Below are 22,169 nucleotides of genomic sequence, written 5' to 3' on the forward strand. Positions count from 1 at the left end.
TCTCCACAAGAAGATTGAGGCCATTCTTCCAAGCCCACTTGGTAAAAGTACTCACCAACCTTTCCCTTAAGAAAGTCTTGCAGAAGCTAAATACCTCGGGACGCCTTGCCAAGTGGGCGATCGAGCTCAGTGAATTTGACATGGAGTACCTGCCCCACGCTATGATCAAAGGGAAGTGTTGGCAGACTTCATCTCAGAGTTCACCAGCTTCCCAGAGGAAGTCTTGATTGCACCCCAAGGAAAGTCCTGACATGTCTATGTAGACGGCTCATCCTGCCGGGGTGACGGGGGTGTGAGGGGTGCATATAGTGACTGAGCAAGGGGAGGAGCATAATTGTACAGTCAAACTCACCTTCAAGGTAACCAACAATGAGGCCGAGTATGAAGCGCTCTTGACCGGGATGTCAGTCACTCGACTTTTAGGAGTAGAGGAGATAAAAGTAAGGGCCGAATCCTAAGTGGTCGTCTGCTAGGTGCTGGGTCAGTTCGCCACGAAAGGAGAAAGGCTGAAGAAGTACCTCCAAATCATCTGCAATGAGCGCGACTGCTTCTGCTACTTCTACATCCAACAAGTCCTGATAGGAGAGAATCAAAAGGCGGACTGCCTGGCTAAGGCTGCATTTGGGTAGGAAGAAATCCCCCTCTCGGAACACACAGTGGTTAGAACAATCGATACCTCGTCCATTAGGGGAGAGGTGTCCATCACCACCCTAGCATCCCTCGAATGAGCAACAGATATCAGGAATTTCCTGTAGGAGGGCAAACTACCAGACAACCCGGAAGAAGCGTGGAAGGTCAGAAACAGGGCGGCTCAGTTCACCCTGTTGGAAGGGATCCTGTACAAGAGAGGCTTTTTCAAGTCACTCCTGAGATGCCTCTTGCCGGACAAAGCGTAGTACGTATTGGTGGAAATCCATGAAGGAATTTGCTGGAGTTACCTAGGAGGAAGAGCACTGGCCGCAAGGGTAACTCAAGTTGGGTACTACTGGCACCCCTCCCTCAGAGATGTGGAGGATTTCGTAAAACAATGCCCAAAGTGTCAAGAGCATGGGGCGGTGCTGCACTGCCCACCAGAGGAACTAATGTCGATCATGGCCCCCTGGCCCTTCGCCCAGTGGGGTTTAGAACTCATCGGCCAGTTCCCAGCAGCCTGGGGAGGGGCCAAGTTTGTAGTCGTTGCAGTCGATTCTTACAAGCATCACCTTTTGAACCATCACGAAGTTCCTGTAGAAGTCGATAGTCTACCGGTTTGGCATACCTTAGAGTTTCATATCGGACTACAAAAAACAGTTCGACTGAACACATTACCAGGAGTGGTGCGTAGAGCTTGGAATCAAGGTAAAGTACTCCTTGCCGGGACACCTGTAAGCTAATGGCCAAGTCGAGGCAACCAACAAAACCCTCCTCTCCACTCTTTAGAAGAAGCTTGGGATGCAAAAAGGAGCGTGGGCAGAAGAACTCTTGGGCGTACTATGGGCATACCGAACAACTATCCGAACCCCCACTAGAGAGACATCCTTTGCCCTCACATACAGAAGCGAGGCAGTAATCCTTGTAGAGGTCGAAATGCCCACCTTTCGTGTTCAACACTTCGACCTGGATGCTAATAACGGGAGGATAGCTGAGCAGTTGGACTTGTTGGAAGAAAAAAAGGAAGAGGTGGCTACACGAACGACAAGTAACAAGCGAAAGGCAAAGCAATACTTTAACAGACGAGTCAAGTCGCGCTCCTTCAAACGAGTCCAACAAGTCTCTTGTGGGGTAAGGCCAAGTCTCTTGATTTGCTGACCCCCTATCCAACAAAGCCGAGTCCCTAAACTCATTGCGGGGTCCAGGCCGAGCTTCGGATCCCGAGCCCTCGACTAGGCCTGACTCGCGACTAAAGAAGTTGAGTCCCTAGAATCGCTGTAGAGTAAGACCAAGTCTCTTGACTCTCCAACCCCCCATCCAACAAAGCACTCCCCTAGACTTGTAGCGTGGTCCAGGCCAGGCTCCAGATCCCAAGCCCTCGACAAGGCCTAACTCGCGAGCAAAGAAGTCAAGTCCTTGGACTTGCTGCGGGGTAAGGCCAAGTCTCTTGACTTGCTGACCCGCCGTCCAAAAAAATCGAGTCCCTAGACTCGCCATGAAGTCAGGTCCTTAGACTCACTGCGAGATAAGGCCAAGTCTCTTGACTCGCAGACCCTCCGTTTAACAAAACCGAGTCCGTAGACTCACTCAGGGTCCAGGCCGGGCACTGGATCCCGAGCACTCGATAAAGCCTGATTTGCTACCTACCAAAGAAGTCGAGTCCCTAGACTCGCTGAGGGGTATGGTCAAGTCTCTTGACTCGCCGACCCTCTGTCCAACAAAACCGAGTCCCTAGACTTGCTGTGGGGTGCAGGTTGGGCTCTTGATCTCGAGCCCTAGACAAGGCTTGACTCGCGATCAAAGAAGTCAAGTCCTTAGACTCGCTGCGAGGTAAGGCCAAGTCTTTTAACTTGCCGACCCCCTGTCCAACAAAGTTAGACTTGCTGTAGGGTCCAGGCTGGGCACCGGATCCCCAGCCCTCTACAAGGCCTGACTCGCTACCACATTACGGGGTAAGGCTAAGTCTCTTGACTCCCCGACCCCCATCCAAGTCGAGTCCCTAGACTCGCTGCTGGGTAAGGCCAAGTCTCTTGACTTACCGACCCCTCGTCCAATAAAGCTGAGTGCCTAGACTCGTCTCGATGTCGAATCCCTAAACTCGCCAGGGGGACCGTGCCAAATGTTAGATCCCGGGTTCTCATCAAGGCCTCAAGGGGTCGACCCACGAGATTCGCCGTAAAGTCAAAAGTCACAAAGAAAAAATAAAGTAGGACACAAGTAGTTAGTACAAAGAGATTTCCATTTCATTTCACCAGAAGTATACAACTTTTACAAAAAAGGAAACAAAAAGGTGCTATACAAAGGTCCTACAAAGCAAAAAACAAAGGGGAGAGTCCGTGCCCATCACTGGGGAGGAGGAGGAGGAGGCGGAGGAGCACCCGCGGGGTACGGAGGATACCCTAGCTTCCCAAAGTTCTTAACATAAGCTTGCGCTTCGGCGTTTGGGGGAAGGGAGGCCAAGTCTAGAGCGTGCAAGTCCAATCTGAGGTTCTGGAGCAGGTGTTTGTGCATCATTTCAAGACCTTCCCGGTAGCTGTAAGACCAAGCCGCGTCCCAGATGGTGTTGGCCTTTACGATCCGGGACCTGATCTCCTCGGAACGCTGCGCAACATTGTCCAATTGGGACTTCAGGTCGGCAATCTCGATGTCGCGAGCTAGGAGGTCGATGTTCTCCTAAGTCCCCGAGCGAGAAAGTTCACCAACGCGTTCCTTCGCCCAAGGTAGTTGTTCCCTTAGGTGCTGGGCCTCTTAGGTAAGTTTGAAGTGCCCAAACAATAGCTTCGAGCACTATTCGACTACCTAGGCCTGACCTTGCTCAGACTCCTTCAATTTCTCCTGAGCAGACTCCATCTCCGCCTCTCGGGCGACCAGGTTCCGCTCGGCCGCAACAAGGGCCTCTTTGGCTCGTTGGTTCGTAGACAACCACTGGCAGATATTCTTCTAAGCATCACACAGCAAGCCCTTTAGAACCTTCTTATTCTGCTTGGGCCTCACGGCGACCGTCTCCAAGAGTTGGTTATGGTCTTTCATGTACATAACCTTGTTGATCAACTCTTTGCACTCGGTCTTGAGATCCTTAAATTTTTCGGGCTGCCTGCTTCATCTTGTAGTACCCAAAGCTACCCAACTTCCCGAGCTCTCGGTTGACCTCCTCCAACTCCCCGAGCTCCTCCCCTATCATCGCAGCTAACTGATCTGCGACTTGCAATGAAATGAACGATTAGAAATTTCAAAGTACCGAGCTGAGAAAGCATAACGAAGTAAAACAAGAAGGAAGAAAAGGCCAACCTGGGCAAAGAAGGGGCGTAGCTTTTGGGCCGTCTCAGTGGCCACAGCCTTGGCCCTATCTAGTTTCGAGGCTGGTGCTTAGCTCCCATCGACCCCAGCGGAAGAGGAGGGATCGGGGAGGGCCAACTGCCAAGAAAAGTTTGGAAGCACCCCCAACTCTCGTTGCACGGTCTAGGGGCAATTGGGGACAAGGCCTCAGAGCTGTTGTCATCGCTTAGCTCCACGACGAATGAGGGATCATGTGAACCTCCCTCGTGGTTAGCCTCGCTCTGCTTGGCAAAGGAAGGCAGGGGAGAGGTGGACTCAGTGAGCCTCTCGGAGTTCCCGGTCGCGACTAGAGGGGTGCTTCCTTAATCTCCCCCCACTCCCTTTTCTTCTTCTTATTCTTCTTTTCCATTTCTTTCTTCTTCGTTATCCGATTCCAAGAAGAAGTTGGGATGCCTTCCCACTTCTTCCTCACCTCCTATGTCCTCCTCCTTGCTCGTGGCACTGGAAGGACCCTGTTCTTCTCCCAACTCCCTGCCAACTCTACTCTTCCTCTCGGCTCCCGACTTCCGGGGACGGCTGGGGAACCTTATGGGCTGTCGCCTCCCCTAGGTGTCTTCAAAGGACACGAATGGCTCAAACATGCTGGGCCCATGAGGGGGGTGGGCAAAGGAACTAAAGAAATACGCTTGGAGGTCGCATGCATCCACCTCTTCCCCAGAAGGAAACAATGGGTCGGTGATAGACTCAACAGAAATGGTCAGGTGGCCAGTCAAAGAAGAAGAAGGCCCAGTGGCAGAGTGTGAACTGCTCGAAAACGACGTGGTCCCCCATGTTGAAGGGATCGGAATCTCTGGGCACATGGACTGCTGTTGTTGCATCTCGGCACGGCTCCCCAACCCCTCGGCTCAACCACGAGAGGAAGAGGAACCCTTAGCCTCACCGCTTTGCTTCTTCTGAGGTGGATTGTGACGCATCTTTAGTCGTTTTGTCTGGTCACCCGAGGAGCTCGAGGCTCACTTCCGGCCTTGGGGATAGGGAACATCACCCAAAAAGTTCCTACAGATCGCGTACAAGCGATCGGGCATGGACAAGAAATCATGAATGTTCTTGACAGAGAGGGCCTAGTCGATCTACGACTCGTTAGGATGGGCCTTCACCCAAGCTATCATCATCTCTAGACAGGCATCCTCCTTCCGATTCAGTGTGAGTTCTAGACTCTCTGAGGAAGGGAGGAACCACAGAACGCCTGAACGGGGTACTCCTTGTGGGCAGCCTCCCCCTCGGGGTACTCCCAATCTGAGCCCGACACAAAGAAAAATTTTCGGGACCACTCCTTAATGCTCGAGTGACTCTGCTCATGCGAAGCAATCTTCCAACTAGGAGTTCGGGCCCAAAAACTGCATATGCTCCCTGGCTGGCAGTTGATGCAGTACATCGACAAAAACTCCCGAGCCGTCAAGTCAGGGTATTCCTTAACGGCCCCACTAAGTGCCATCCAGAAAATGACACAACTGGATACTAAGAGCCGCCACGCATTGGGATGGAGTTGTGCCGGGGCCAGCCCTAGCTAATTAAGAACCTTGCGAATGGGATGGCAGAACGAGAGGCGAAAATCGTTGGCGATATCAAGGGGAAAAGTGCCACCCGCGACGTCGTGCTGTCAAGATTTACAGCGTGCTCACCCCTCGAGGAATCTCCAAGACGACAGAGCGGGGAATGTTGTATTTGGCACAAGACGCCATGAGGTTTGCGCTAGAGATTGAGGAAACCCAGTGTTTCCCCTTGAAATATGGAGCAACGGCATCAACCTTGGGTGCCATAGCAGTGGTGAGAAGCGACAGGAAAGTAAGAAATATAGGAAGGTAGCAGTGTGTGAAGGGAAGAAGGAGACGACGACAGAGGAGGAGCGAAATGCCTGGTAAGGAGAGTAAGGCACGACAACTGGAGAAGGAACTGAGAGGAATGGCAGGAACTCGAAGAACGGATTGAAGGAAGAAATGGAGGAAGAAGAAAGAGAAGTGGGCTTTATATAGAAGAAGAAGGTTGGAGGGTGCGTGGGAAACGAAGCAATCTTGACAGCGATGACGCCAGCAAAAGCCACGCAGCACCTAGCAACCGAAGTGACGGCAAGGATGGTAGCCGTCGTGTCAGGATAGTGGGGTGCATGGACCAATGAGGTACTAGGATGTGGAGAAAAAGGCAACTGGCACGTCCAATCAGCCGTTGGGAGACAGAACGACCATAGGAAACGAGGAAAGGCATTCATTAAAGGGGCAGATGGCCTTGGGAACCCAAATTGGTGGAAGCCGAATGGGTGACCTCGAGAACTCAATTGGCGGATGGCTCATTAAAGACAGAAGATGGAAGGGTACTGTGATAGGAATTCGCGGACAAGTGACCTTGGGGACTTGAATCGACGGAAGCCAAAAGGGCAGCACCATTAATTTTTTTTTTTGGGGGGGGGGGAGTTTGAATTCCCACCACATTTATGTGATAAGAATTCGCGGGATATTGTGAGGAGGGGCTTTTCTCTCAGAAGGGTCTAAGCCCAAAGAGATCAAGCCACGGGAACCCCAGGCCCCTCAAATGAAACTCCGATTGGGCTAGAAGCCCAGACCAAATGACCACGTACCGAGCCCACAATTGTGAGCCTATCCGGAAAGGTTTTGGCACCGAGCTCGGATACGCCAAGGATCCCATCTCGGGACTCGGTGACCCACCAAGCCCTGCCAAACGGGACCGTGCAGGCTACCCCATTGTACGCAGGAGACTGGATGTGCCATATCATGGGCGCGTCAGACCCGAGACACGTAGCATTCAATGCGCGTGTCAGGGAACCTGGAATGCAACAACATGCTGCCAGAGTACGTACGATAGCTTAGCCACGGCTTGACACCCTGTCATGGCAGGATGGTGGCAGTAGGTTTGACTGGGCACGACTTGACATGCCACGATCTCCCTTGGCAATATGAGCCACGACTTGACACACTATCACGGCAGGGTGACCTCCTTCAGCAGTAGAGTTCGAATCATGTATAAATAACAGTTATCCCTCTCATGGGAGGGCTCTCGGAACCATTTTACCATTTGCCCTCATTCTCTAAACTTTCCCCATTACTTGGATGTTCTTCACTAACTTTGGCATCGGAGCTACCCGGAAGTCACTGGAGCCCATTCTTCCTCCTTGTTGTAGGTGGCGTAAGATTGACTGTTTTGGGACTGCTCGGACTGTGAAACACGATTTCAACAACTATCAATTCTCATTTCAAGATAGGTTATTTGCTCTCTTATGTTATATAAAATCTCCTTTAAATCTAAATAATCGCGATAACCAATATTATTAGGATTCGTTTATCAAAATCTCAATAATTATTGAACACTTTATTTCTTCCAGGTTGACATTACATTTCTTAGAATATCAAGAAAACTTAGTATTTTTATGAATTCATATCAGATAAAAATTCAATTATTATCCCTTAAATCCCATGCAATTTACAAGCTCAATCTTCTCCCCCCCTTCACCACTCATTATTGTCTTTCACAAATTTACTATTAAACAAGTTCTTATTCTATTCCAATTGTTTAAAAGTCATTATAGTCCAAAAATCTTTCCAACCATATGATCCATAGTATTTTGATTATTATGATTATCAACATGTATGGACGACGCCTTTTTGGAACAAAATAAAAGTCTACACAACTCTTGGTTTCTTCATTTTTGATAATTTATAAGAGATCAAATCACTGAAACATTATGGCCCAGAATATCTCTCATTCCCATTTCACTCTAAGAAAGTTTTAAAATTTTCTTGGATTACCCACTTACATTGGAACATTATTCTCTTCTTCTTTTACTTTTTCTAAAAATAAGTTTGAATTGGATTACGAAATGTGCGAATATGTCGTTATCCTTCTTACAATAATATCAAGTTCAAAATTCTCAATAAAGTGGTGGGGAAAAATATATACTTAATACATATGTTCACAAAGTCACCAAAGCTATAGACGTACTAATTCATGCTTCAGCGCAGCAGGTTTCGAGCCGTTTATATATATATATATATATATATAAATATATACATATATATATATTTATATATTTATTTATTTTATTTTTATTTTTATAATGGATCCTTATGGTATAGGTTATCGTGATTATTTAAGTTTAAAGGAGAATAATATTTTCTCTAAAAAAAAAAAAGGAGAATAATATTTTGTTTAATCATATTTATTTTTTTCTTGCTTTATTAGTGTTCTTAAAGGAATTCATTATAGTATGTTTAGATAGTGAGATGAGATGAGATGAGTTAAGATGATTTGTAAATAATTGTGAGATTATTAGTTGAAAAAAAATTCTTTTCATCAGTTACTATTTACTACCTCACACCCCACACTCCACACCTTATATATGAAAATACTCATGCATCATATGAAAAATATCCTCACACCCTATAAAAAAAATTATAAGTGTAGGTCGTGAAAATAAATAGTAGCTGATACATAAAATTTTTCTTAATTAATTTTTATTTTAAAAAAACTTCTTAACTAAAATTAGATGAGATGAGGTCACATGGCTATAAATATTTGGATTATATTAAATATATCCGCTTTTTCTTATTTCCACGTTTCTCTATAACGATGTACTGTTAAATTTATATGAGTGGGTTTACACCCACCGCTGGGGAGCTCCCAGCGAGAGCCCCCGCTAGGCCAAATTCAAAGTTTTTATTTTTTTGTTTTTTTATTACATTATTTTTTTAATATTTTTAAATATTTAAAAAAAAAATTTATAATATTATTAAATAATATTTTTTTAATCCCTAAATTAAAAAAAATAATAATAAAAAAAAGAAGCGGGAGCTCCAAGCGGATCCCTAGCTTTTCCCAATTTATTTTAAAGATATATTTAATTTCAAGTGATGAATAAGATTCCGTTCCTTCGTCCCATTCTTTCATGACCACTCTTCTTCAAGCTCGCATCTAAAATTACAATCTGTCTATCAACTATCTAGTACACGTACTCGTCTGTTCGGACCAATAATATCCCGCCAAGTGGCCTTCCTCCCCCTCTCACCCCAGAAGAATCATAGATACATACTAATCCCAAGACCACCTTGAAAATTTCCAGAACCAACCGTCCGTTTTGATTTAAAGAAGCTCCAGAAACTCAAGAGGAAGAACGAATTTTGCAGTTTAAAGAGGTTTATATGCTTTGAAGCAATCATAGTTATTTGCTTTATGTGAGTTTTGGTTTGTTGTTATTTTGTGGATTCTTGTTCTGGGCAAGTCTAGTTTCAATTTTATTGCTGTTGGATTGGCTGCTCTTTCCCAAAGTTAGATCGATTCTACAGAATACGATGGTTTAACAGTTTTCTGACTGTGCTTCTTGCTAATTTCCTTTTCTCATTTATTCTGTCTCTTTTTGGATAAATCATTTACTAAGGTGGAGTTTGGATAGTGAGATGAGATGAGATAATATGATTTTAGATAAAAGTTGAAAGTTGAATAAATATTGTTAGAATATTATTTTTTAATATTATTATTGTTTTAGTATTTGAAAAAGTTGAATGGTTTATTATATTTTGTGTGAGAATTGAGAAAGTTGTAATATGAGATGAGATGAGATGAAGTGATTCTTGAATCCAAACCGGGCCCTCCGTTAATTTAATAGTGTATTTATGCGCCACTTCTTTTTAATGTTTTCTTAACATTAGTGGTTTTCTTAACATTAGTGACATTGATATGGTTGTTTCCAAAATTCTCATTCGAAAACTATCTCTGGGTTTGTTTTTATGTGTGTATGTATATATATTTGTGTGTGTGTGTGTGTGTGAATGGACGAGTGGGTTTTAAGCTGTGTAATTCAATGGAACAAAAAACCTTTTTTTTTTTTTTTTTATTGGAATCTACATGTGCATGCAGGCGGTTGTAAATCTCTTTATATGAATGCAGAAATTTGACTGGTTTTTGCTGTTTTGCGCGTCATATAAATTTTACTGTTTTTGCTGTCTTGTGGAGAATTTATGTTATCCGAGTGACACTAAGTAATATTATGTGCTTTCTGAAACTTTGTTGGATTAATTATTGATACTTTTATGGACTAGCTGAGACATATTAGTGTTGTCTGTCTTAATTCCAGTAGAGTTTGAAGTTATTCAATCCCAATGGCTGTTGAATTGTGTATGTTTTAACTGTTTTGTTATAGATACTTATTATTGGTTTTCTTTTTTGCAACTTGGAAAATATATATTTTTTCTTTTAGATGGCTCAAGATCCTTCTCTTGGTGCTGAATCGCCTCGGCGACGTTCTGGTCTCTTGCGGGATCAGGTCCAACTGGTTAAAAGAAAGGACTCTGACCGCCACGAAATTGTCCCAATCCAAGATCCACTGTCGTTTGAGAAAGGTTTCTTCATTGTAATTCGTGCATGCCAGTTGCTGGCTCAACATAATGAAGGGATAATATTAGTAGGAGTCGCAGGCCCTTCTGGAGCTGGGAAGACTGTCTTCACTGAGAAGGTGCTCAACTTTATGCCCAGCATTGCTGTCATAACAATGGACAACTACAACGACTCTAGCCGAATTATTGATGGGAACTTTGATGGTAAAATGAAATTTTCTTTTAGTTTTCTTAAATTTTTATGCCAAGAGTGATCAACATATATCACTTCTGTGTATTTGTTGCATACTATATAGGCAGTAATTCTTCTCTTGACTCTCAAACAATTGCATTTTCTTTCAATCATATTTCCTTGGAGGAGACGACTGAGTGAATGAAAGTCAATTGCATGCCATACTGTTTTTACATCTGGTTGAGGAACTCCCAAATGACTGGTTGAGTTGACTGTTAGGACTTAATAATTTAGTGGACATCGACAAAGAATACTGTTACACAACATGTACATTAAAGGTTGTCAGGGTATCTCTAAGCCTACCGTGGCTATTCAGAATCTCTCAGATAAGTACCTGCCTAAAGAAAGCATTGAAAAGAGAGGACTGCTGGAATTGTAAATGTTCTTCACTATCTTATTACATTGAGTGGCAAAGGTACATATATATACAAGTGTGCTCTATGAGGATCCCATAAGTTAAGGGATATCAGAATAAATGTAATCAAAGCAATAGAAGGACAATATAACACCAATGGAAAGTCAAGTCTGTCATGTGTGATCTGGAGGAGCTGTATTTGACTCAGCAGTAAGTGCCTGTGATAATGCATGAGATTGCTGAGATGATGGATTTTGTTAATCTGCTTGCTGTGTGCTTACCCTAACACCTAAGTAGTTACACCTGTATAAAACTTGCATAATTGATCTTAAATCATGTTTATCACTCCTCACTCCACCTTCTTTTGGCCCCTACTCCCACTCTCATTCACCTGGGTCTATGGCTATCACCTTCATCTTTGGTAAATGGATTTTATTCTATTATCATGTTATTTCAGAAAAACGTGTTGAGATTCATTTGATTTAAAATTTTCTTAAATACATTTGGTGAAATATGCTGCAGACCATTGAAATTGTGAACTTGTTGAAATATCTATTAATGATCAAATACAGCTCTTCACATCAACTAAGTTTTTGGGGGCAATTTTTGATTTAACAGATCATATACTTGTCACAAATGATATTCATTTTTTCTTATTGCAGTTGTTCTGCATTTTATAATTCTTTTTGCTTCTTGTTTCTCTCTCCAGATATTATTATTTGCTTACAATGAAAGTTAGTGATTCAAGATGAGAGAAGAACGCATCGGGGCTCTAATGGTTATCATGTTTTGTAACAGACCCACGCTTGACAGATTATGATACATTGCTCGAGAATATACGTGATTTAAAAGCAGGGAAACCTACTCAGGTCCCAATATATGATTTCAAGACTAGCTCTCGCATAGGTTACAGGTTGTGTAGCTCTCCATCCTCTTTCTCATTGAAATATTGTCTAGGCACCATGCCATCTCCACTTATTCTGCCAACACATAGAAGGAAATATGACAGAAAGAATGGAATTAAAAACTAAAGATGTCTTCTGTTGTCATGGTTATTTATGCCTCATTTGGTTTGGGAGATGAGATCTCATCTCATATAATCATTACAACTTTCCCAAACTCCCACACAAAATATAGTAAACAATTCAACTTTTTCAAATTCCAAAACAAAAATAATATTAAAAAATAATATTTTAATAATATTTTATTCAACTTTCAAATCTCATCTCATCTCATCTCATCTCATCTGTGTAACCAAACGAGGCTACTTGTTTTACTTGAAATATCTCAAGCCTGCATAATTTTAAACCTACTCAATCAGATATGTATAGCTCTTTTCTCATTGCTTAGTTGTGTTGATGCTTCTTATAGGACAGTTGAAGTCCCTAGCTCCCGCATTGTGATTATTGAAGGCATCTATGCCTTAAGTGAAAGGTTGAGACCTATGCTAGATCTCCGTGTCTCTGTTACCGGTGGAGTTCATTTTGACCTTGTCAAACGAGTTTTACGAGACATTCAACGTGCTGACCAAGAGCCTGAAGAAATCATTCATCAAATCTCTGAAACGGTGTTTTCACTGATCCTGTGTTAGATCTTTTACTTAAGGAATTTGAATGATTTCCCTCAGTAACTAAGAATTAGCTTTAAAGCATCTAATAACATTTTCATCAATTTGTTTTCTACACAGGTATATCCCATGTACAAAGCTTTTATTGAGCCAGATCTCCAAACTGCACATATAAGAATAATCAATAAGTTTAATCCTTTCACTGGGTTTCAGAACCCTACTTACATACTGAAGGTGAATCTTTCGTTAACCAACCCATAGGTTTATGTTTTATTTTTTTCAAGTGCATCATGATTTTGTTTGTTTAATCTAACTCTGGCACAGAGTGCTTTCTATTATTGTAGTCAACAAGGGCAGTGACAGTGGATCAAATCAAGGCCATTTTTCCTGAAGAACCTAAGGAAACTACAGAGGAAACATATGACATATATCTGTTACCACCAGGTGAAGATCCTGAAGCATGTCAATCATATCTGAGGATGAGGAACAGGGATGGCAAGTACAATCTTATGTTTGAGGTAGGGGAATTGAAAATAATTGAAAACTCAAGCCTATTTAGTACAGGAGTGATTTGTGTTTTGAGTTTATTCCTTAAGAGCCCTGAAGTAGTCCTAAAAATATTGTAGTTTTTTCATGCCAATGATGCACAAATTTCATATGAGCTTCCACCTAGATTAGTGACCCCTTTTACCTTAAAAAGCCTGCAATGACCTTCGCCTCTTGTACAAACATGGAGTCTTGGCATATACTTTACAATCATATATAAAGCCTCTTCACCCCTCCTGCTCCCACATGAGCTTGTTTTGGATGACTTACATACTATAGAAATTTTATATTAAATACAGCTTGGTATTGATCTCTCTCTTCCTACTAAAAAGACTATATAGATTGGTGTTGGAATAATGAACTCATAACTTCAATGAATTTTCGTATTGTTTAATATTTGCTACTGCTAACAGCCAACAAGAAGTTCTATGAACTTTTTGGATCTATTTGCGGAAGGACCTATGCAAAAAAATTGGATACCAGACATCTAGATGCTAAGGTTTAACATTGCAACTCAGGAGCTTGAGCCCTGCACTTTTGTATCATGGTGGTTGTAACGGACTTTTGAATCTGTAATATAACTGAATATGAACAGGAAAATAGTGTAAAGGGATTATCTCCTTTAGTGGCAGACAGAGTTTTCTGAGATGTTCTAGCTACATAAGATTTTCTAAGGGAACTTGTGAGAATTGTAAAATGCAGGAAACTTTAGATTTCTGACCATTTTGTGCTGCTTGTTTCCAGGAATGGGTTACAGATACTCCATTTATTATATCACCTAGAATCACTTTCGAAGTTAGTGTTCGCCTTCTTGGGGGGCTCATGGCCTTGGGGTATACAATTGCTAGCATCCTGAAACGGAACAGCCATGTCTTCTCTGATGAAAGGGTGTGTGTGAAAATTGATTGGCTAGAACAACTTAATCGGCAATATGTTCAGGTGTTCTACCCATTACTTCATTCATTTGTTGCAGTTGATTCAGAGTTTATTGCACTAGTTCCGTTCCTTATTAGCTTCAGGTTCTTTTGTTTTGTACCTAATGACCATCCAATGATTATTCTACTTCAAATATTTTTGTTGGTAAATATTTCATGTCTTCAAGTAACAATCACGTCACATACAATTGTTAGCCCAGGACTTGTGGATGATTGCACTTGCCTAATCTAGGTTTTTAAGTCCATGGGTTTACATGGCTATGTAGATAGCCAATCCAACGCATCCCTCTCCCTCTCTCTCTCTCTCTCTCTCTCTCTCACACACACACACACACACACACACACGTGCGCGCGCGCGCAGATTATTTTCTATGACTATTGTTGTTGGAAACCATTTACCAGTTACCAGGCAATATTGAGATTCTCTGGTGTTACAGTTCGATTGTTGAATCCCGTTCTTTTAGTAGAATTGCATATATATATATATATGTGCTGAGCTTTGGGATTTCCTATACAAATTGTCACAATTAGCTTATCAGGTTAATCACAAAAGCATAGCGCTTACAACTTTTTTTTCTGGGTGTAAAGGTGCAGGGAAAAGATCGTTTAGATGTTAGATATCTTGCAGAGCAACTGGGTTTAGATGGTTCATATGTGCCTCGAACATACATAGAACAAATTCAGCTGGAGAAGCTTATTAATGATGTTATGGTATTACTCTTCCAACTAAGCTTGCAGATTGTTGACTTGTTCATAATCCTGATCTGATGAATTTCAGGCACTGCCAGATGATTTGAAGACAAAACTCAGCATAGATGATGATTTGGTTTCAAGCCCTAAAGAAGCCATTTCTCGAGCTTCTACAGATAGGAGAATGAAGTATCTCAATCGGTACTATCTAGTTCTAGTGACAATTTTATACATCTGCAATCCGATATGGGAAGGCACTAGAAAATTGAATAAGCTAAAAAAGTAACATGCTTTTAGAAGCTCACATGTTTCCCCCCGCATTCATTTTACTTATATATCATCAGTTTATTGCTCAAAAAAGGAAAAAATCTTACAACTATTTATAAGTTCATGAAAAAGGTGAGATCTCCTCTCAAAATACTGATACATTTTGGACAGAGGTATATCACACTCGTACTCAAATCAACGGGACAAGAACCTGCCCAAGCTGACAAAGCTCGCTGTTAACAATAGAAGGTTTGATGGGAGAACCCCAGAATCACCTGCAGCACTCGCAAATCAAGTGAGTATATGTCTACCTTTAGAATTATCATTCTTTTTTTTGGTTAGCCGGTAACTAAAGAGAAGTAGGGACAAGCTTATAGAATTATTTCAATTTTTATAGGATAGAGGAGATAGAGGAGGTGCAAGACACAGTATCACCATCCACTCACATCATTGGTAAAAGAAAAGTGCTGGGTCTATGACGAGGACATCTTCTATTATTGTTATTTTGGTTATTTTACTTATGTTTTATTTATTTTATTTGGGTTTGTATTAATGGGCTTGGGCTTTAGTCCATAGACTTTCTGAGGTTTATTTAGGGTTTGTGTTATTTTGCTACTTAAATGCTTGTAATGAAACATTGAAGAGCAGTTTTGGAGATTAAACAATTGAAGCTGCCGCCGTCTTCCATCCCCTTTCTCTTTGTCGTCTTCTTCTATTATCTTTCTGGCTTCTTTCTTCTCTGCCGCCATTGTCTTTTCTGTTCTAGTGTTTTCTCATCTTTCATCCTACATCAGTCTACCAAGAGAATTTATAAGAAGAAAATTTACAAATTGGCGTGTATTGATATGATAGATCAGATTTACTTTACAATAAAATGAGCCTTACAATATGGCGTGCCACACAAAGCTACTTCAGTTTGTAAAGTAATATTTATTTTGTGGACTGAGCATATCTCTTGGTGAAAATATATAATTTTTGCCTTCAGATTGGATTCTGTCTCCTTTATTGCTTTTCCCTGGGTTCTGTTCTTTGGACTGCCTTCATGCATCTATACGTGGCATTAGTTTTCACTCATCAATTTGTTTCTGGTTTCCTTTAGGGAGTCATTACTCAACTCTCAGAACAAATTTCTACACTGAATGAGAGAATGGACGAGTTTACATCGCGTATTGAAGAGTTGAATTCAAAGACCTCTATAAGGAGAGTTTCAGCTAGTCAGCAAAACTTGGCTCTGCAGGCTGAAGCATGCAATGGCTCAGGACCCACTTCCCTTTTCGCGACTGGATTGGGGAATGGTTCATTGACGGGGTCATTACTGCCCAATTCTTCATCTTCTTCTCAATTGGCTAGGGAGTCCCCACTAATGGAAGAGGTACCCTAATGAATCTCATCACCATCTCTACAATTATGATATGACTGTTGAGTAGCATTTATGAGGTTTCATTTATTAGTATTTTAGCCACCCAGTGTCAAAAATTCAAAATATATTAGGAAAATTATAAACAGTTTCAAGAATAAAAAAATCAAAGATGCTATAAGAAATCAAAGAATACTGATAAGAATGACAATTATGTCAATCAATTCTTTAATTGTAATAGAACACTCTTTTGGGATATAAGCTTTTTGATTCGTTCTATTAATTAGCGTACAAACAAAACCTGCAAGAGTGTCACTGTCAGCTCAATAACCTTCTGAAATCACCACATTTGAGGTGATATCTTGTGCTCCATTTCCATCAGAAAATTGATAGAGAATATCAGCCAACATACAACAGTGACTTCTATTGCCAACCATGATCTATCAGAGGAATAATGCACAATGACAAGTAGCTTTAAGCATCTAGAGAGTTGGTTTTCTTGTTCTTCTCTTCATCCTTGACAACCAGGAGCAGTGAGAACTAAGTTTGGATAATTTTTTTCCATTGTGGTTAAATGTTAACAAAATTGACTCAGATCTATCCATAATTCATTGCATCAAGTCATACTTGCTCCTAGTCAGAGCTGGTCATTGTCATGTTGCACTGGATGTATGATCAAGTACAAAATTGAAGATAATTGTCCATTACTGTTTGTATCTGAAACACAACTCCGATTTAATATTCCGTTGAACGCTTCTGATTATAGGAATTGTTTCCTGAACAGATACTACTAATTGCCCGTGGACAGCGTCAAATCATGCACCAAATGGACAATCTAACCAATCTTCTGCATGAGTACAGGGGAGAGAGATCACAACATGGAAGAGTAGATCATACAAACAGATTGATTGATGTTGATTCCATCAGCATCCCTCTTATTCTAACTTTAGTAATTGGCGGTTTAGGTATCGTCTTGTTCAGGGGTTTGCCGTACCGGAAATAATTTTCTTGCCAAGCTCCTCACTTTTCAGCATGAAATAAATATTTACATCATACCACTTTAGGCTTCTTGCCAACAGAGGGAGAGATTCGATATTAGATAGTTCCATCATCTATAGTTTTGAGAGCTGTGGCAAATGTTGAGATATATTGGAGGATGGTCCTGTAATATCATAAAAGTCGGATATCTGTAGGCTTTTAAATAAGGGGTCCGTTGATCTTCTCAGTTGTCTGCGTACACACTATGATGGACTGATCTGTTGTAAATGTTGTATCCTCTCTGATTTATAACATGGCTGGGAATTCCCTTCCCAAGAGTACATCCAGGTCCAAGCACCAAGCTTGCAAGTCCGGGGCAAGCCCCTGCATTGCATGCTCATCGAAGATTCCACGTTTGTTTTTATAATTCCTCTTAACTCGTCTCATTTTATCTTATCTTATTATTACAACTTTTTTAAATTCTTATACAAAATAAAATAAATAATTTAATTTTTTCAAATTTTAAAACAAAAATAATATTAAAAAAATATTTTCTAATAATTTTTTTTTTTAATTTTTAACTTTAATTTTAACTCCTCTCATCTATAAAAACAAATGAGGATAGCTCGTCAAACCCCCAGTCTTGAAATTCACCATTTTCAGACAAAATCCAACCAGATATCTGAGTGGTGGTTTGAATTCACTATTTGTAACTCACAATCTCTTGACTAATCCAACCATTTCTTCTCTAAAGCTTCAAAATGAACCATCGTCTGAAAATCTCTTTTATTTCTTCTCTAAAAGCTCCAAAATCCGTCGAAACCCATTTCTTGAAAGAGTTTCAGGGTGGTTTTGACAAGTTACTAATCTTTTTTAGGCAATTTCTTTTGTCCAAGACATTTAAAAATTATTTATTCTTTCCTAAATCCCACAGTACTAGGGCAAAATGAAGACAGCATTATCTCCCTTGATGCTTGTAACATTTTTTTCCCTAATTGTATGAGACCTACAGATGTCCTTAACTTCTTCAATGATGCATCAACCCTTGAAAACTCCATTGAAATTGTCCAATTTCATATGGTAGAGACAAACCAATGTCCCCACTCCATAAAAAAGTAAGAATAAAAGAATGAGAAATGAACAAAATGAAGTTTCTGCATCATATTTAAAAGGTACTGTATCGAATACAGTTTGCTAGACTTGATGAACGAATCTTACTCAAAATATTTCAGCGGTTGGATCTAAAGCTCAATGAACCAATGAGGCTCATTTCTCACAAGATACCCAAGAAACAGCTCTACCGACATCAGACGATACATGAAACGGCAGACATTGTACCAGCTTAGGTAAATTACAATAACTTTGTTCTGTGCTTCAGAACAGAGATGATGTAAGTTCAGACACATCCGCTGCAACCTGGTTATAATCTGCTTTTAGTTTTTCCTGTTCCTCCGGACCTAATTCTCCCTTGTTAGGCTTGGTTTGCACCAGAACACAGCATGTTGGCCTCTTAGTCGCCCCTGCATTTGCCAGGTCCTGCATAATATATTAACAAGAGAAAGGTGAATGGAGTTTAACCAAGTCAAGCAACAAAATAGCGAGATTGAAATATCACCATAAATAAAGCACATCACAATAGATGAAGAACATCGATAATGAATATAAAATAAATTACCAAACAATGAATAAAAATGAGGTGATTTTTTACCTGACGGAAGAGAAGTCTCTTTTTTTTTTTTTTTGGTTGGGGGGGGGGTGGGGGGGGCGAAAGGCAAATTAGTCTTATATAACAGACTACTAAACGTGTATATAAGCATGAGAATTAAGACTAGAAAAGCCAATCGAATGAAAACCAGAACAAACATAATGTAAGCAAGGATAAGCTGTGCATTCACCAAAAATCTCTATTGATTATCTTCAATAGTGGAAAGGCTTCATATCAATGAGATTGTTTGGGGACACTTCTTTGAATTGAAGTGATCTGAGTATTTACATTCAGCACTCACAATAATCTTATAGAAGATATCTAAGGAGAAGCTGTAAGGTTCAATTAAAATGGAAAGCTTTACCACCATAAAAAAAAGAGGACCAGTCAGTCATAATGAATGAAGCGAAAATTGAATTATAAACCTCTTGTTAATGAAAGTAGAAATTAGAAAAGAAAACTACAATCTCGTTGTAAACAAAAGGAAACATCACCAAAAGCCAGAGGAGAAGACACACGCAGAAATATATGGCACATGTGTCATCCTCTCGAGATAGGAAGAGGCAACAACAATCAAGACCGAGATGCCATAAAAAATAGATTAAAGGAAGTGCCACAAGCTTACTTCTTTTGAGTGGACATATACATAGGGAATTTCAGCCTCTTCGCATAAGATTGGAACGTGAGTAATCACATCAATAGGAGATATGTTCCCAGCTATAACACACAATCTGCACTCAACAGAGAAAAATAACTATTTATAAGTTCCAAATGAAAAAAATCACCTCCAGCCTATGCTTTTTGACCAGACTATACTAGTCAATATCAAACAAATTTGAACTAATCAAATGAATCGCTCAGTATTTTACTACAATCTGAAAAGTAACTACTTTTTTTAATAGGTAAAATGAAAAGTACAAAACTCTCTCCAACAAAGAGTAAATAGTTTTTCATTCTTCTGCACCGATTTTTATCTATTTGCAAGACATTATTCCTATCCGCAATAGCTCTAATACCAGTACTGCCTTTGAATGATATTTTTCACATATTCGTTTGAGTTTATGTATTCATCAGATAAGGCATGAGACGTCACCAGCTTCCCGTTTATATGAGAACATAAAAAAAAGTAAATAAAATTTGTTTCATGCTTCATAAGCAATGCAAATGCATGATGCTAAACAGGTACGAAAAAAGAAATAATCATATTACAGGGAGTCTTTTATGAATGCATGAAGTAATCTTTGCCCTCATCCTTCACATAATATATTTCTTCAAAAAAATTCAATTATTCGGTTAAACATCTTCGGGTAGGATTAAGCTACTATTTCTCTACAGAAGAATGGGCAAAAAGTGGACAAAAATGCAAGAAACCTCTTTTCTTTCAACGCCACTTTAAGAAAAGTATGCAGCCTTGTTGACATGCATTTGTAACACCAACAGAAAGAAGAGGAATCTCACAGAAACATACCCTTTCTGACCACGCCTTATACTTTTAACCACTTCTTTTACTCCTCTCTTCAGGCATTTGTGTTCAGCAGCTGGAATGACAAATACAAACAATTAAAGTCCATTTTTGTTGTTGTAAGTTGCACATGCACCTAATTCGTCTGACCCCATGACCTCACCCTCCATCCCATTCTAAAATCCCATAATTGTCATCATTGAAAACCTATACCTAGAAAATATCTCATGCAGTTGCAACAAATCCAACAATGGTAGCCGAATATATATGCAAAATAATTCTCAAGATCCTTCACAAAACTCCATAAAATGGACCAGAAATTAAACACAATGTTACATGTTTGATCCTCAATGAATTTGGTACATACGCTAAAATTGGAAGAATATAGTTATTTTCAATAAGATTTTTTAATTTACATATCGGGCAAAGATAAATGTCATATTTAATCCTAGACGTGCTTGCATTCCGGAACCTCAGGCAAACAAAAACCACCCCCATGACTTGGCCCAATAATACCAAGTGCCATGTTCGAGGCTCTTTTTTCTGATAAGTAATTTTCCCCCCTTTTTTTAATTAATAAAAAGGGAAAAAAAGAAAAAACAGACAACCGTAACATTCGAAATTCCAGTCTCTGGTATTTTTCAGCATTTTCTCAGCAGTCAAACAACTTTGCAAAATAAAATGAAAACGTGAATAAGCTCTCTCTCTCTCTCAAGAACAGAGTTAATTAACACAATGAACATTCTTCTGATAATAAAGGGGAGAGAGAGAGTTAATATACACCCTCCCTCACTCCCTCTCCAAAGAACAAATCTTCTCACCAGAAATTAATTCAAGAAAACAAAACAAGCAAACAAAAGAAAGGTTGAATATTGTTCAAATACAAGAGTCTATGCAAACTTTCCCCAGAAAAATCTTCACGTAACTAATTCAAGCACGAAATGAAAAACACCCATATCTATACACCGTAAACCAAACATATAACACAAACGCATACAGAAAATCACATTTGTGTGTGTGTGTGTGTGTATCAAAATATACCTCTGCGGACGAGTTTGAGGGTGCGCTTGGAGAGCTTCTTGCCGGCGAGGGGTTTGGCGATGGGGGCGATGGCTAGCAGCTTCTTCCTCTCCTTCTCCTTCTGCTGCGTCTTCTCCGCTTCGCTATCGCTTCCCATTTTTCAGCCTGCCTTGATTCTTCCTTAGCAGCTCAACTGAAGGGAAAGGCTCAAATTAAAGGTCGGGTGTTATAGCCTTTGCTGCGCTGGCGGAGATTAGGGTTTTTTCACCAACAGGGTTTTAAAGAGCAGAAGATGCTGTGTGTACTGGTCGATGCACGTGTGTAGTGATTTTTTAAGGGAAAAATCTATCCTAGGTTTCTAAAAATTACATGTTCTCCCTTTTTATTTATTTATTTATTATTATTATTATTACATTTTTAAGGTCTAGGATGGCATATTTTGTGAGATGAGATTATATGAGATTATATATAAATTATATAAATAATAATTAAATTATTTGTAAATAATAGTGAAATGATTTGAATTAAGATATTTTAGGACTCGTTTGGAATATCTTAGAATATTTGTGAATAATAGTGAAATAGTTTGTGAATAGTAATAAAATAATTTGAATTAAAATGTTTTATTAGATTTTGAGAAAGTTGAGAAAAAAATTGAATAAAAATATTATAAAGTTAAAAATTGTTTGAATATAATTTTTTAATATAATTTTTTGTAGTTTATTTGGGAGTTAAAAAGTTGTAATGAATG

The 22,169-nt window shown here is 40.2% G+C and overlaps 2 protein-coding genes across 3 annotated transcripts; one reads left to right on the plus strand and one right to left on the minus strand.

Moving 5' to 3' along the window:
- Positions 1-8,842: 8,842 nt before the first annotated feature.
- Positions 8,843-17,636, plus strand: LOC121242747 (inorganic pyrophosphatase TTM1-like). 2 transcript variants are annotated; one of them, XM_041140694.1, is made up of 12 exons: positions 8,843-9,146; positions 10,169-10,508; positions 11,690-11,804; positions 12,263-12,458; positions 12,579-12,692; positions 12,803-12,976; positions 13,749-13,943; positions 14,528-14,650; positions 14,718-14,830; positions 15,068-15,191; positions 15,996-16,268; positions 17,038-17,636. In XM_041140694.1, the coding sequence occupies exons 2-12, from the start codon at positions 10,169-10,171 to the stop codon at positions 17,254-17,256; spliced, it is 1,986 nt and encodes a 661-aa protein (XP_040996628.1). In that variant the 5' UTR covers positions 8,843-9,146; the 3' UTR covers positions 17,257-17,636. The 2 variants fall into 2 exon arrangements, with proteins under 2 accessions (XP_040996628.1, XP_040996627.1); XM_041140693.1 differs by having other exon boundaries at positions 8,843-9,107.
- A 732-nt stretch (positions 17,637-18,368) lies between these two features.
- On the minus strand, positions 18,369-21,737 carry LOC121242749 (H/ACA ribonucleoprotein complex subunit 2-like protein). The gene is made up of 4 exons (XM_041140695.1): positions 21,440-21,737; positions 20,405-20,474; positions 19,562-19,667; positions 18,369-18,767 (listed from the first exon to the last, which is right to left on the minus strand). The coding sequence occupies exons 1-4, from the start codon at positions 21,573-21,575 to the stop codon at positions 18,606-18,608; spliced, it is 474 nt and encodes a 157-aa protein (XP_040996629.1). The 5' UTR covers positions 21,576-21,737; the 3' UTR covers positions 18,369-18,605.
- Between the last annotated feature and the right edge of the window lie 432 nt (positions 21,738-22,169).

The sequence above is a fragment of the Juglans microcarpa x Juglans regia genome, chromosome 8D (assembly GCF_004785595.1).
Source record: "Juglans microcarpa x Juglans regia isolate MS1-56 chromosome 8D, Jm3101_v1.0, whole genome shotgun sequence".
Lineage (NCBI taxonomy): Eukaryota > Viridiplantae > Streptophyta > Magnoliopsida > Fagales > Juglandaceae > Juglans > Juglans microcarpa x Juglans regia.

Bases quoted from the DNA above. Each gene is read 5' to 3' on its own strand.
- LOC121242749 (XM_041140695.1), bottom strand. From the start codon at position 21,575: ATGGGAAGCGATAGCGAAGCGGAGAAGACGCAGCAGAAGGAGAAGGAG. The intron at 20,475-21,439 runs GTATATTTTGAT...TTGTCATTCCAG, and splicing joins CCTCAAACTCGTCCGCAGAG to CTGCTGAACACAAATGCCTG. The intron at 19,668-20,404 runs GTATGTTTCTGT...TGTTGAGTGCAG, and splicing joins ATAAGGCGTGGTCAGAAAGG to ATTGTGTGTTATAGCTGGGA.
- LOC121242747 (XM_041140694.1), top strand. From the start codon at position 10,169: ATGGCTCAAGATCCTTCTCTTGGTGCTGAATCGCCTCGGCGACGTTCT. The intron at 12,459-12,578 runs GTGTTTTCACTG...TTTTCTACACAG, and splicing joins TTCATCAAATCTCTGAAACG to GTATATCCCATGTACAAAGC. The intron at 12,977-13,748 runs GTAGGGGAATTG...GCTTGTTTCCAG, and splicing joins AGTACAATCTTATGTTTGAG to GAATGGGTTACAGATACTCC.